Raw genomic sequence first — 13,217 nt, 5'->3', positions numbered from 1 at the left:
CAAAAACAAAAACCAGAGATGGGGTGCCTTGGTGGCTCACTCAGTTAAGCTTATGCCTTCAGCTCAGGTCATGATCCCAGGGTTCTGGGATTGAGTCCAGCACTGGCTCCCTGCTGAGCAAGGGTACCTGTTTCTCCCCACCCTCCGCCTGCTGCTGTGCCTACTGTGCTCTTTGTCTCTGTCAAATAAATAAAATCTTTTTTTTAATTGTATTTATTTATTTGATAGAGAAATCACAAGTAGGTAGAGAGGCAGGCAGAGAAAGAGGGGGAAGCAGGCTCCCTGATGAGCAGAGAGCCCAATGTGGGGCTCTATCCCAGGACCCTGAGATCATGACCTGAGCCGAAGGCAGAGGCTTAACCCACTGAGCCACCCAGGTGCCCCAAATAAATAAAATCTTAAGGAAAAAAAATCTTAAGGCAACAAAGGCCTCGTGTTAGTTAATTGAGTCATGCCACTCTTTTTAAAGAAAAAGTAACTGCAAAATTAAGAAACACCAAGTTAGTCCTAGCTGAATATACTTGACCTTGAGCCTGTATTATGAAAAGGAAAAGAAGAGCAAATAAGAATAAACAGGAAAATGTAGCTAGACATTAAAATAAAAACCCCTTTCTTTGAGTAGTTCATCATTTAAAAAGTAACAAGTGAAGGAAACATAAAAAAGTTCTTACATGGAGCTGACAGTTCAAAGTCAAGTAGTATTTTTCTAGACAACTTCATTATTTCAAGAAGGAAACAAAGTAATCTGTAATAAACTTGACAAGTCTACGAAAAGGAACTTTTAAAGTCTGCTAGGCAAAGTGTGCATTTAAAACCACCACAGGGTTGGGGCGCCTGGGTGGCTCAGTGGGCTAAGCCTCTGCCTTCAGCTCAGGTCATGCTCTCAGGGTCCTGGGATCATCGAGCCCCACATCGGGCTCTCTGCTCAGCGGGGAGTCTGCTTCCTCCTCTCTCTGCCTGCTTGTGAATTCTCTCTGTCAAATAAATAAAATCTTAAAAAAGACAAAAACAACAACAACAAAAACCCACCACAGGGGCCGCCTGGGTGACTCAGTCTTTGAGCATCTGCGTTCAGCTTGGGTCATGATGCTGAGGTCCTGGAATCAAGCCCTGCATCAGGCTCCCTGGTCAGCGGGGAGCCTGCTTCTCCCTCTCCCTCTGCAACTCCCCCCTGCTTGTGTTCCCTCTCTCGCTGTGTCTCTGTCAAATAAATCAATAAAAAATCTTTGAACCTCTGAATGCTCCCACATATCTCAAGGACCACAGAGGAGGATGTGAGCAGAGCAGTGCAGCCATCCACTGTGCACCGTCAGGAGCCCTGTGCTGCGCCACTGCTGGTGGCGTGGGGACCAGTGTTCCTCATTTGGCTGGAAGTATGTTTAAAAATAAGGTTGGGGGCGCCTGGGTGGTTCAGTGGGTTAAGCCTCTGCCTTCAGCTCGGGTCATGATCCCAGGGTCCTGGGATCGAGCCGTGCATCGGGCTCTCTGCTCTGCAGGGAGCCTGCTTCCTCCTCTCTCTCTGCCTGCCTCTTTGCCTACTTGTGATCTCTGTCTAATAAATAAATAAAATCTTAAATAAATAAAAATAAATAAGCAAATAGATAAAATAAAAATAAGGATGAAGTCCAAGCTCTTGCAGGCGACAGGGGACAGTGCGGGATCGGGGCTGGAAGGCAGCTCAGGAGTCTGCTGTCTGACCGTGGGCAAAGCCAGGTCTCAGTCCGTCTGCTCTGCACAGCCCTTATGCGCAGACCTGTTGTCAGAGGCACTGAGCCAGCCAGCCCTGGAATGACAGCAGACACGGCAGAGCTTGAGAATGGCGCAGAGCTACTACTGTTGTGTTCTTATACCTGGTAATGTCGGTCTTCGTCCAAACTGATGCCCAGGATGGTACAGTTCTCTGCTTTGAGTAACTGAACACAATTTCTAACAAATCAACTTTAAAAACATTTTTGTATTGGTTGTAGCTTTATAAATGCTATATAGAACTTTGTGTTTAAAGATATTACAATGTGGGGCACCTGGGTGGCTCAGTGGGTTAAGCCTCTGCCTTCAGCTCAGGTCATGATCTTAGGGTCCAGGGATCGAGCCCCACATTGGGCTCTCTGCTCAGTGGGGAGCCTGCTTCCCCCCGCATCGCCAACCCCCTGCCTCTCTGCCTACTTGTGATCTCTCTGTCAAATAAATAAATAAAATCTCTGTCTGCCTACTTGTGATCTCTCTGTCAAATAAATAAATAAAATCTCTGTCTGCCTACTTGTGATCTCTCTGTCAAATAAATAAATAAATAAACAAATAAAAGATACACAGTGCGATTATAAAATAGGAAGGAAATATCCTCATAGGACAAAAAGAAGTGACTCATTTACTTTCACTTATTTGTTCAGCAAACATGGGGTTTTTTTTAAGCTTATTTACTTTTTTTTTAGTACTCTACACCTAACACGGGGACTGAACTCACAACCCTGAGATCAAGAGTCCTCTGCACTTCCGACTGAGTCAAAAGGGCCCCGACATTTGCTATTTTTCAGCTGCCTGGCACCAGTAGGTGATAGGGATACAGTAAACTACAAGAGAGGCAAGCATTAAATAATTATACAAAGACACACTGAAATGATACCACTGATAAGCCTGGAGCTCGCACTGAGGGAAGAGTGGTAGCAGGAAGCAAGAGTGCGATATTAAGGGGGCCTGGCAGACAGAATAACAGGCTCAAGGGGTGCTTCTCTGATTTTAGTCCTTATCTGCCCCTGCCGCAGAGCCCTTTCAGACTTGGGTTTCCTGACTGCCCTCTGAAATTTCAATACCACAGTTACACCTATTTATACACTGTAGGAGTAATTTTTTGGCCCCATGAGCCAATCTATGGTCCCATAGGGCTCAATTCAGCTGACGAAGGGGAGGGAGAGGAGGCGTCTGGACAGAGGGAGCTGTGTCTGTGCTGCTAACTCGCAGGGAGATCCACTCAGGGCGTGCTGAATTTGAGGATCACCCGCGACATCTAAGTGAACGTGTCAACAGGCACCTGAGTTTGGGCATGTAAAGCTCAGAGGAAAGACCGGGTGTGCAGAGGAGAAAGAGGGATCAGCCAGGGAGGTTAAAGGAGAGCGGCTTCAGAGCAGCAAACAGCAGGGTCAAGTGGTGCTAAAGAGTCACGATGAAGACTGAAAAACATCCCCCAGACCGCGAGTGTTCTTACCTGCTGGAAGGGACGAGTGGGATAAATGTAACCCACGCAGACGCATCTGCTCGTCTCTGAAATCTACACAGAATGAACATCATAAGAAAGTTAGGCTGTTGATCTTATAAAACAAAAATGAACATACTGAAAAAGGTTTTCAAAAAAGTTGTCCTTACTTGTTTCTGGTATTAAGGCTGACGAGGTAAATAAGATGAAAAGCCCCGAATCTTCTAAGCATTTGATGATTGCCTTAAACATTGGGGGGGAAAAAAAAGGTGAAAAAGGTTCAGTCCCTCTCTCCTTCTCCCTCTACCACACTCTGCAAAACAATTCTTGAAATGTTAGTGTTTGTAAGAATCAGGAGAAATTTTGTCCCCAGTAACAGAAACTGCAAATTCCTTACTGCTCAAATAATCTTGGCCCTGTGAGACCTACATATAAGAACTGGAACATCAAGGCTGGTTTTAGCACAGTGTTCAACTCTGTAACAAATCAATTAGAAACGACACTTCAGTTTTTTCATTAAGATGCTTGACATTTCATCCTGCTGTCCAAATAGTCAATCTGTTACCTTCAGCCACAACAAATTCAAGGTGACTCAGACCTGAGATTAGCGATTTAAGCTCACGTTTACACAAAAAATATCACAGAATCCTGGAACTCAAGACTGGAAGACGCCATCCAATAAAATAATTCTTTCTACTGCATCGTAAGAGAAGAAAATAACATAATTAGGTCCTGTGGCAACATGAGATGCAGATAAAAATAAATTCTTCTTGTTTCCCTCTACGACAGTCTTCAGGGATTCAAGGAAAAAAAAATCCTGAAATTTTCATGTTTCCAGTAACTCTGGGAATTTTCCCCCAGATAGTGGGGAAGTTACCTAAAATCTGCCGTTGCAAAATAAAGATAACAGCTTTTCCATTCATCACCATCTCAAAAGTATGTCCGTAACAAAGAGAAAATCCAATATTCATATGGTAATTTTTCAGTTAAAAAAGAAACCTAAACAAAATACACTATTTTGTTTTTTTAGAATACAGTGAGAAAACATTCTTTTTCAAAATTTGATAGGTCATAAAGCCTACAAATATGGGGAATCAACACATTACTCAATAACAAAGTATGAAAAAAAAGACTTCTGATGATTACATCCACAAGAATAATCACTTCATAGGCTTCTGTGATAGTCCCTGGACACCTGACATTTTCTGTTTTGTTTCCTCCAGTCTTACACATTCTTTGATGGTAGGGACTGTTTTTGTATCTGTGCTTCTGATGCACAGAAAGGGCTAAAGAAAGAATTACTGAATAAATACACCAGTAGTTATATATACACAGAGCTTTGGTATCTGGTAAATTGCAGGTATACTTCTGGCTTCATTTTCTACTGCTGTAAAAAGTGATAAGGGAGTTAGCTCTACATTACTCTGCATTTTAGTTTTGGGATACAGATGAAATATTCAAATAAAACAGAATTATGTATCTTATTCGTCTCTCAGAATATGTACTGTAAGGGCTAAAGTTCCTATTTTAACCTTTGTGGGGAGAAATCATACAATCTTTTATGTATCTACTGGACTCTTCCATTTACACACAGAAAAATACAGCCATACATGTCCTTAACACCCTGTTAAAAAGAGGCCTTGGTCTGCACCATTCTTGAAGGTCAGTGTTCCAGGTACAAGCCCACATACACTTTATTTAAAGGGCATCTATTGCTTACCCTCTATATACAGATACTTAAGATATGATAACTGCCCTTAAGCTCAATGTCTAGGTGGGGGGCCAGATATGTAAAAATTATTCATACAGTGATGAGGCAAGAAAAAAAGCATGGGAGCTAGAGACTATAATGCTAAGTGAAGTCAGTCAGAGAAAGACAAACACCTAATGATTTCACCCAACATGTGGAATTTAAGAAACAAAACAAGTAAGCAAAGGGGAAAGAGACAGAAACAAAACAAGACAAGAAATGGACTCTCAACTCTAGAGAACACACTGCTGGGTGTGGTGGGGGGAGGGGAAATCGGTGACGGGGATGAGGGAGTGCACCTGTGGTGACGAGCACCGGGTGTTGTATGAAAGGGCTGAGGCACTATATTGTACCCCTGAAACTAATATTACACTGTATGTTAACCAACTGAAATTAAAATAAAAACTTAAAAAATATAAAAAAAAAAAAAAGAAGAAGAAGAAGAAGAAAAAGCATAGACACTGAGATAGACACTGAGGAGGAAGGACCTGATGGGACTGCGCTGTGATGTGTGCATCAGGTCGCTGCTACTCTGGATATCATCCACACTCAGAACAACACAGCCTCCGTCCCCTGGCAGACACTCAACGGCCACCCACTCAGCATCGGCCACGCCCACCAGTTCCTCTGTGCTGAGCGGCAGCACCACAGATCCGCAGGACCGACCCTGGACCCCGGACCCCGTGTTGGCAGGTGGGCTCAGATGCCCTGCGCAAGTCAGGGCACCCCACTCCCTGTCAACTACTGGACAAGGGACATGCAGATGACACACACCGGCCTAATGAACTGGAGTGAAGGTGGGAGGGGCTCCAGTGCGTCTCCGGACGGACGCACAGAGGAAGCATGTGGCCCCGGGCAGCAGCCGCGGGACAAAGTAGCATAAGAGCAGGGGGAGGTGAAACCCAGAGGCCTGAGCAAACTGTGCTTGAACTGGCCTTACCACGTAGAACTGAAAAGAAGCCTCTTCAGTCCTGTTACTGTTTAAGCCAGCTTGAGTCACCCTCACAAGTAACTCCAAGTGGCCCAAGACCCTTTATCTTCATAGCTTGTCCACGGGTCTTATTGTCACTTCTGATTTCTTGCTGTCTACTCCGGGGACAGTCCAGCCTGCCACTAACGGGCACACATGTTTAGATCACCATCCCACACTCACACTATCTTCCCTGGGATGCTGAGGTCGCACCCATAAAAGGTCAGCATCTACTCATTCCCCACACTGAGGAGCCCTGGTTCACAAAAGGGATAGAAGTCTCCAGATTGTTACATACGTCTCACTAGCATGTTACTTTCTACAATAGGGAAATGGTGGGAGCACCAGCGTTTGATTTCTCTTTTTTCCTTACATACCTATAGATCAACACAGGTCACTTTTAAAGAAGCATCTCACAAGTGGTCCTTTAATTAATTCAGAAACGCCAGGGATCTACTCAATTCTTCTGTCATAAAACAACAACAACAACAACAAAGGATTTGGGGAAAACCGTCCTCTTATTCTTAAAATCAGGAGTACAAACTGACCAGCGAGACACGAAAGTAGACTGAGACACAAAGAAGGATGGAAATATTGGACAATAACTGCTAAGAATATGTCACATACTGAATGATGAAAATCCTTTCAGCAAACTAAAATAAGTCACTCCAGGCATAGTCAATGAATAATGAGATAGCAATTTCTTCATTCAAGGAAAAAATAATAATTACATTTTAAATCGGCGATTCTTACCAATTGCTTATTTGTGAGGTGCTCCGTTAGTTTATCTACTTCTCCCCCGCGTTTGTTCACCAGCTCCACCTCATACGTCCTGAAGCACAAATCTCGGCAACAGACTACGGAGCGAATCAGAAAAATGGAACATTTCTTACTTTAAAATGCTATTATGCTTTTTTAATAACCAAGTTTTTCATTTTATATGTTAAAAAGATGAAAGAATTAGAAATACTCCTTAAAAAACATTTAACATTCAATGGTCTTTGTTACAAAACTCCTCAGTAAGAAGTTACTGTGTCAAGTATATGAAACAGTGCTTTCAGTAACATGGACTCTACTGTAGCAATTAACAAGACAGATATATACTATATAAATAAGATAAACATCAATGTTCCATGAATTAATCTAAATGACCAGGAAATTTCCTTTGCATGTTTTCTGCTTTTTTTCTTCAGTTAGAAGTACATAAATAAATAAACACCATCACCACAAAACTTCTGTTCTTCTTCAAAGGCTTTGTTATGAGTTTCCAACTGTTTTAAGCATTTCTCTGCTGAACTCCCTCAGGGTCCTATAGTAAAGCTAGTCACTGCCACCTTAGATGAAACTACCTTTTGGTTTCTAGTTAGCCTCCAAGGAACTAAATCACGGCAACCCTACAACTCTAATGAAAGGCCCTTCTGCAAATCACTTAGACCTTAAGATCACTTAAAACCACAATGGAGTGTGTATGCATGTACACGTGACCTAGGAAAAAAACTGAACAAAGTCCGGGGTGTGCAGTGTATCATTACATCTGAACAGACCTTTTTGCTCCAGGTAATTCTGTTTTCTAAAGGCAGCTTCTGGTAGTTTTTTCTTCAAAGATGACACTTTCATTACATACTTAAAATCTAGTTCGTGTGGTCTAAAACAAAACAATACCGTGCAATTTAATGAACATTTAAACCACAGCTTCACAATTTTTTATTTTCTAATATAAATGCAAACAAAAATATCATAACAAGAAAGTCCTTAAATTGTTAAAATCTGAATCAAATGTGAATATTTATAAGTATTATACATTTTCAAATATATGACCCCACAGACCATAGTCTTCAAATATGTTTGCATTTTTTGAATGCGTGTATTTTTGAGATTAACAAAATATCTAGATGAATCAGAAATTATGCATACTAGAATGAGAATTTTCAAATAATTACGCTATGTAAGAGTTAACAACTTTTGACAACAGTGAGCTGCTTACCATGCCGTACCACTGAATGAACCACATCCAGACTTTTGTACCACTTCCCCTGTCTTTTCTTTGAAAACTCACTTTCAAATACTTGTAGACTTATAAATGCCCTCCCTTGCTCCCTAACTATGTCTCTGTGTCTTTAAAAAAGGACATTTGCTTATGTAACCACAGAACAATTAACCAAATCAAGAAATTAATAATGATATGGTTCCATTAATTAACTTATAGACCTAATTCAAATTTTGCCACCTATCTCACTAAGGGGCTTTATAACAGAAGAAAACGAATTTTCTTCTGTTTTACCATCCAGTCCAGGATTACACACTGCATGTAGTTAAATCTTTTTAATCACCTTCAATCTGGACAGTCTCTTGATCTTTATCTTTAATGACCTTAGTATTTCTGAAGAATAGACTGTGTATTTTGCAGAATGTCTCTCAATCTGGGTATGTCTGATGTTTCCTGCTGATTAGATTGGCAGGAATACCACCTAAGTGATACTGTGTCATTCTCGATGCATAGCTAGGAAACACAGGACATTTATTCCACTGCTGGCGATGTTAACTATTTAGTTAATGGTTCTAGCCACTTCTCCCTATACTCATTAGCTGTACTCCGCAGTGACAATGAACTTTCCCAGCTCTCCCATTTATTTATTTACAGAATTTGGTTGTTTGTTTTGCTTTGTTTTGAGGGAGAGCGTGTGCTGGTGCAGGGGGTGGAGAGTGGGAGTCACGGTAGGAAGGAGAGGGAGAGAATCTTAAGCAGGCTCCATGCCCAGCACGGAGTCCAATGCAGGCTCGATCTTACAGCTCTGACATCATGACCTGAGCCAAAATCAAGAATCGGTCAGCCAGATGAGCCACCCTGGGACCCCTATTCACAGAATTCTTACTTTACTCTCTGGATTGTAATAATCTTCAATCCTCCCTCTTAAAACAGGTCAATCAACAGAAAGAAAATAAATTCTGATAGCACAACTGTTTTCAGCTTGTATTTCAACAAAACAGGTGTATCGTTCAATAGTTTCGGGTACAAACTAAGAATAGACTAAATAAAAACATTTCATAAGATGCCCTTCACAGTGCCCCAGAAGCACATAAGTCAGTAAAATGCAAATATATGTAATAGCTACCCTACTTAATAGTGGTCTAGGAAAATCAGCTCCTGCAACTCTTTTTACAGATTTTTTTTTTTTTTTTTTAAAGATTTTATTTATTTATTTGTCAGAGAGAGAGAGCGAGAGCGAGCACAGGCAGACAGAGTGGCAGGCAGAGACAGAGAGAGAAGCAGGCTCAAGGAGCCCGATGTGGGACTCGATCCCAGGATGCCGGGACCATGACCTGAGCTGAAGGCAGCTGCTTAACCAACTGAGCCACCCAGGCGTCCCATTTTTTTTTTTTTTTTTTAAAGATTTTATTATTTATTTATTTATTTGACAGGCAGAGAGGCAGGCAGAGAGAGAGAGAGGGGGAAGCAGGCTCCCCGCTGAGCAGAGAGCCCGTTGAGGGGCTCGATCCCAGGACTCTGGGTTCATGACCCGAGCTGAAAGCAGAGGTCTTAACCCATTGAGCCACCCAGGCGCCCCAGCTCCTGCAACTCTTAATAAAGAGCCAATAATAGGGCCTATCCGCTGCATCTGCTATCTAGGCAAATCCAGTCTGTGTCTTGGGAAAGTCAAACATCTAGCAACAATTTAGTTCTGTCTGTGAGGTCATATTCTCATGAGTGGATTAAGACACTAAAACTTCCAAAGTGACTTGTCAAAGATTAATAGATTACAAAATAGATTAATAGATTACAAAACTAACTATTTCAAAGCCAAGGTCAGAATTTGGACCTGAATATAAGTTTCCTGTGCTCTATACATCAACCCCAAAGTACTCTAATTAAAAATCAAGTACCATCGCTTTGTTTCACACCAGTACCGACAAACAAGACTTCAAAATGAGAATTAAACAAAACAAAACAAAACAAAACAAAAACAGTAAAGGACACGGACTCCATACTTACAGTTGCGTTGGAATAGCTGTACCGTCAGAGGACCAAAGAGTCACATCACACAGCAGACAGCCTTGAACAGTTAATTTGCCTTGCCACGAAGAAGACAGAGCTTTAAGACATGAGGAAGAAAGAAACTGATTATTTATGAGCAAAACACTTACTTAAAAAACATAAAAGAACCAATTAAACAATGTCTTACCATTTTCACTGAGTTCAAATCTAGGGAAAAAGGAAAGGCATGTTTATAAGAGCAAACAGAACAGATCCAGTAAAACAAAGTATGTACATAATTACTTACATGCTTTTATGGGCTGATGCTGCCATCCTTTTAGGCTCCCTGTACTGGAAAGCTACAATAATATAAGGACAGACCTGCCTGGGTCGCTCAATAACAGAGCTGCCTGAAACTTCATAGAGGTAATACTGAAAGAAAAGAAATACGGATTATCAGAGTAGCACTGTGGAACACTGTTGGCACCAAGTTTCTCTCTCAACTCCACCCAGTCCTGACATTTAATACATTAGATTCAGAAATGCAACTCGAGAATAATTTATTCCCAGGTGACTATACCTGACTCAGTTCAAATGCGCGAAAATGACTCGTCTTGTGAGAAACCTTGTTAGTATTTGCAGCCACGTGGCAATCATAGCCAGAAGATGGGCTAGTATAGTTAGTGGTATAATTCTCAGACACAAACTTGACTCTTCCCTAGAATAAAAATATTAAGACTAATCAGATGGCTTCAAAAGGCAATAATCTTACTCTAGGATTCATTTAAAAGTAGCCTAATAAGTAAGGATGTGGATGTGTTTCAGATAAATTGTGTTAACAACTATGGTTCTTAGAGAATTGTCTTAAGGCCAACAATAGTTTTAATTACCTGTTAGTCTCTTAAAACTGCATTTAAAAATTTGGTATGTATGGGCATCTTTCTGAGGTAAATGATCACAGCTTTTATCACATCATGAATCATCCCAAATTTAAGAGAACCATTTCAGTAAAAGAAAATTACAGAGCCCACCAACTGAACAGATAAGCTTAGTCAATGACTGTAACATAAAAGGTGACAAATGAAATCTAAAATTTCACAAGATGAGTTCTCAAACTGAAGTATTAAGATACCAATTGTAGTTTTTAGATAAAGGTATTTCTATCATGCCAGGACCCAGTAAATCAGCAAGGAGCAAATATACAGTAAAGTGCTTAGCCGGACCCAATAACTGAACAGTCGATAATTCTTCCGATTACAGATTTCTCTTCATCAAGAGTTACGTGTCTTTTGGAGTGAGGAGGGGAAGGCAGTCAAGATTTCCATACAATGAAATAACATACAATGATTTTAAAAGCTGTTGTACTATAATGACATGGAAAATACACAAAATATATACCAAAATGAGGTAAAATTATAGGGAACTTTTATTTTTATCTTTATAAGAAGAATCTAATTTGGGGGTGGAGGGATGTTAAGGTCGTGCCTCTTCATTCACAGGACCACCAGGGGCAATAATAAGAAGCCAAAGAATATAAATGGTAGTTCTCAGTGAGCAATCACAACCTGTATCTTCACCCTCTCCAACACTTTATGATGGCCGGTATGTCGGGCATGGCTGGCTTTTGAGCAGTAAAGTAAGGAGAACTGAGAGCATATAGGTAAAAACTGACGAGCAGTAGCCACCAGACAGGGGGTTACAGGGCCAAGGATCCCAGCACGAAGCACAAGTGACAGAGGCATGACACCAAACGAGGATTATGGGAGCCGCAGCCCATCTACTCCACTAGCTCCCCTGCGGGAGGACAGAGGGAGCAGGAGCAGGAGCAGGGATCCCTCGCCAGTGTGATACCACCGTCCCTCCAGTTCTCGGGGACAAACTTTAGAATGTGAACAGTTCACATACAAAAAAACACATCAGTAGTATTGGTTTATAATCAGAGAACTTGGGACAGTAAGAAAACTAAAAATGAAGCAAAAACCAAAACGAGACCAAAGAGTATGTTCTCACAAAGCCCACCACTCTCTAGGGTCAGAGTTTTCCTAGGAACTACTTGAGTAAAAACTATTAAATTTTGTGATTCACTCATACTAAACTATTTGAGGGTATTTAAGAATTTCTGAGATCAGCAGTTATAGACACCACATAAAACTGGGAACAGTTCTGGATGCTGTAGAGATAAAGGAAATAAGGTTCTCTTACATCAACAATTTAAACCAGAAAAGGAAAAGTTCCTTTCTAAATTCCTCTTCTAACTGTAATCACATTGTTTTTACAGGTTGCAACTTATGTTATTTAACATTTAAAAAGTGACCACTGTGGGCCAGGATGAGAGGAATGCTTTTTACTGATTAACTTATGTATTATTTTGAAAGCTATTTTGTTTTTTAAAGACATATTCATAGATCATCTATCAATCGAACAAAAAAGCTTTATTTTTAAAGGAAAGCAAGAACAGCAGTTATCTTTTCTGAATTTATAGCTGTCTCTGGTGACTATGATGCAAATGATCTGCAAAGAACATTATCACAGACTGATAACCTTTAGTTTTTAATAGAAAAATTACATAGAAGTGCATTTGGGCTTTACCTTAATTAGGTTAAAAATTACAACATAACCAGACTTCCCATGATACCATGGTCTTGCATGAAGATAGTCTGAGTATTTGGAAATATACACACCTATAAAAGTATAAGATAAAGATTAATTCACACTTTAAAAGGACTGTTTACGCAAGTACATTTCACACGTAGGGCTACCTGTAACTAAACAAGACAACACAGAAGACAAAGAAAAGTCAACAGTTAATTGTTTTGAAACTGCTTACCTTTTAAAAACTGTTCAAGATATTCTAAAGGTATGGAAACATTAGAGCTAAGACAAGACAGGATGTTATCTGACGGACAACCAATGCTCTAGCTGGGTAGAATAACTAAAAAGGGATACAAGTATCACAATTCTTGGTAAATTCTAAGTTTTAATTTTTTTTTTTAAGGCAATCATTCGACGAAAAGTCCTAACTATAGCACTCCGATTCTCAAGCTATTTTTTGCAAAGAATCTCTTACAAGTACTCTTCTTTAATAATTAGCGCTAAGGTCTGCTACCTGGCAGGTTGTGCTGGGCAGCGGTGGCACCGAAGTAAAGAGAACAAGGTCCTGCCTCGCAGCAGCGTATGCCGCTAGTCTGTGAATTTCCAGTTCCGGCGATAATCACGTTTGTTCTATCCTCCACGGCAGCCCGCCGCAGCCCAGCATGTAGTCTGTACTTAACTATCTGTCAGACACACGTAGCCGAGGACACAAAGAAATGGAAATAAGCATTATATCTCCTTAGAA

The 13,217-nt window shown here is 40.8% G+C and overlaps 1 protein-coding gene across 5 annotated transcripts in view; it reads right to left on the bottom strand.

Moving 5' to 3' along the window:
* Window positions 1-13,217, bottom strand: part of TASOR2 (transcription activation suppressor family member 2) — a 77,593-nt gene that overhangs the window by 31,072 nt on the left and 33,304 nt on the right. For all 5 annotated transcript variants that reach the window (XM_059183719.1, XM_059183721.1, XM_059183720.1 and 2 more), the window contains 9 exons: window positions 12,470-12,561; window positions 10,461-10,598; window positions 10,188-10,312; window positions 10,089-10,108; window positions 9,899-9,998; window positions 7,452-7,552; window positions 6,661-6,764; window positions 3,358-3,430; window positions 3,200-3,262 (listed from right to left, as the gene is read on the bottom strand). In XM_059183719.1, the coding sequence (XP_059039702.1) occupies window positions 3,200-3,262; window positions 3,358-3,430; window positions 6,661-6,764; window positions 7,452-7,552; window positions 9,899-9,998; window positions 10,089-10,108; window positions 10,188-10,312; window positions 10,461-10,598; window positions 12,470-12,561 (816 nt within the window). The remainder of the gene's footprint in view (window positions 1-3,199; window positions 3,263-3,357; window positions 3,431-6,660; window positions 6,765-7,451; window positions 7,553-9,898; window positions 9,999-10,088; window positions 10,109-10,187; window positions 10,313-10,460; window positions 10,599-12,469; window positions 12,562-13,217) is intronic.

This window comes from Mustela lutreola, chromosome 8 (genome assembly GCF_030435805.1).
Source record: "Mustela lutreola isolate mMusLut2 chromosome 8, mMusLut2.pri, whole genome shotgun sequence".
In the NCBI taxonomy this organism is placed as follows: Eukaryota; Metazoa; Chordata; class Mammalia; order Carnivora; family Mustelidae; genus Mustela; species Mustela lutreola.
The sequence above is the reverse complement of the archived record's forward strand: the minus strand, read 5'-3'. Positions and strand labels throughout refer to the sequence as shown.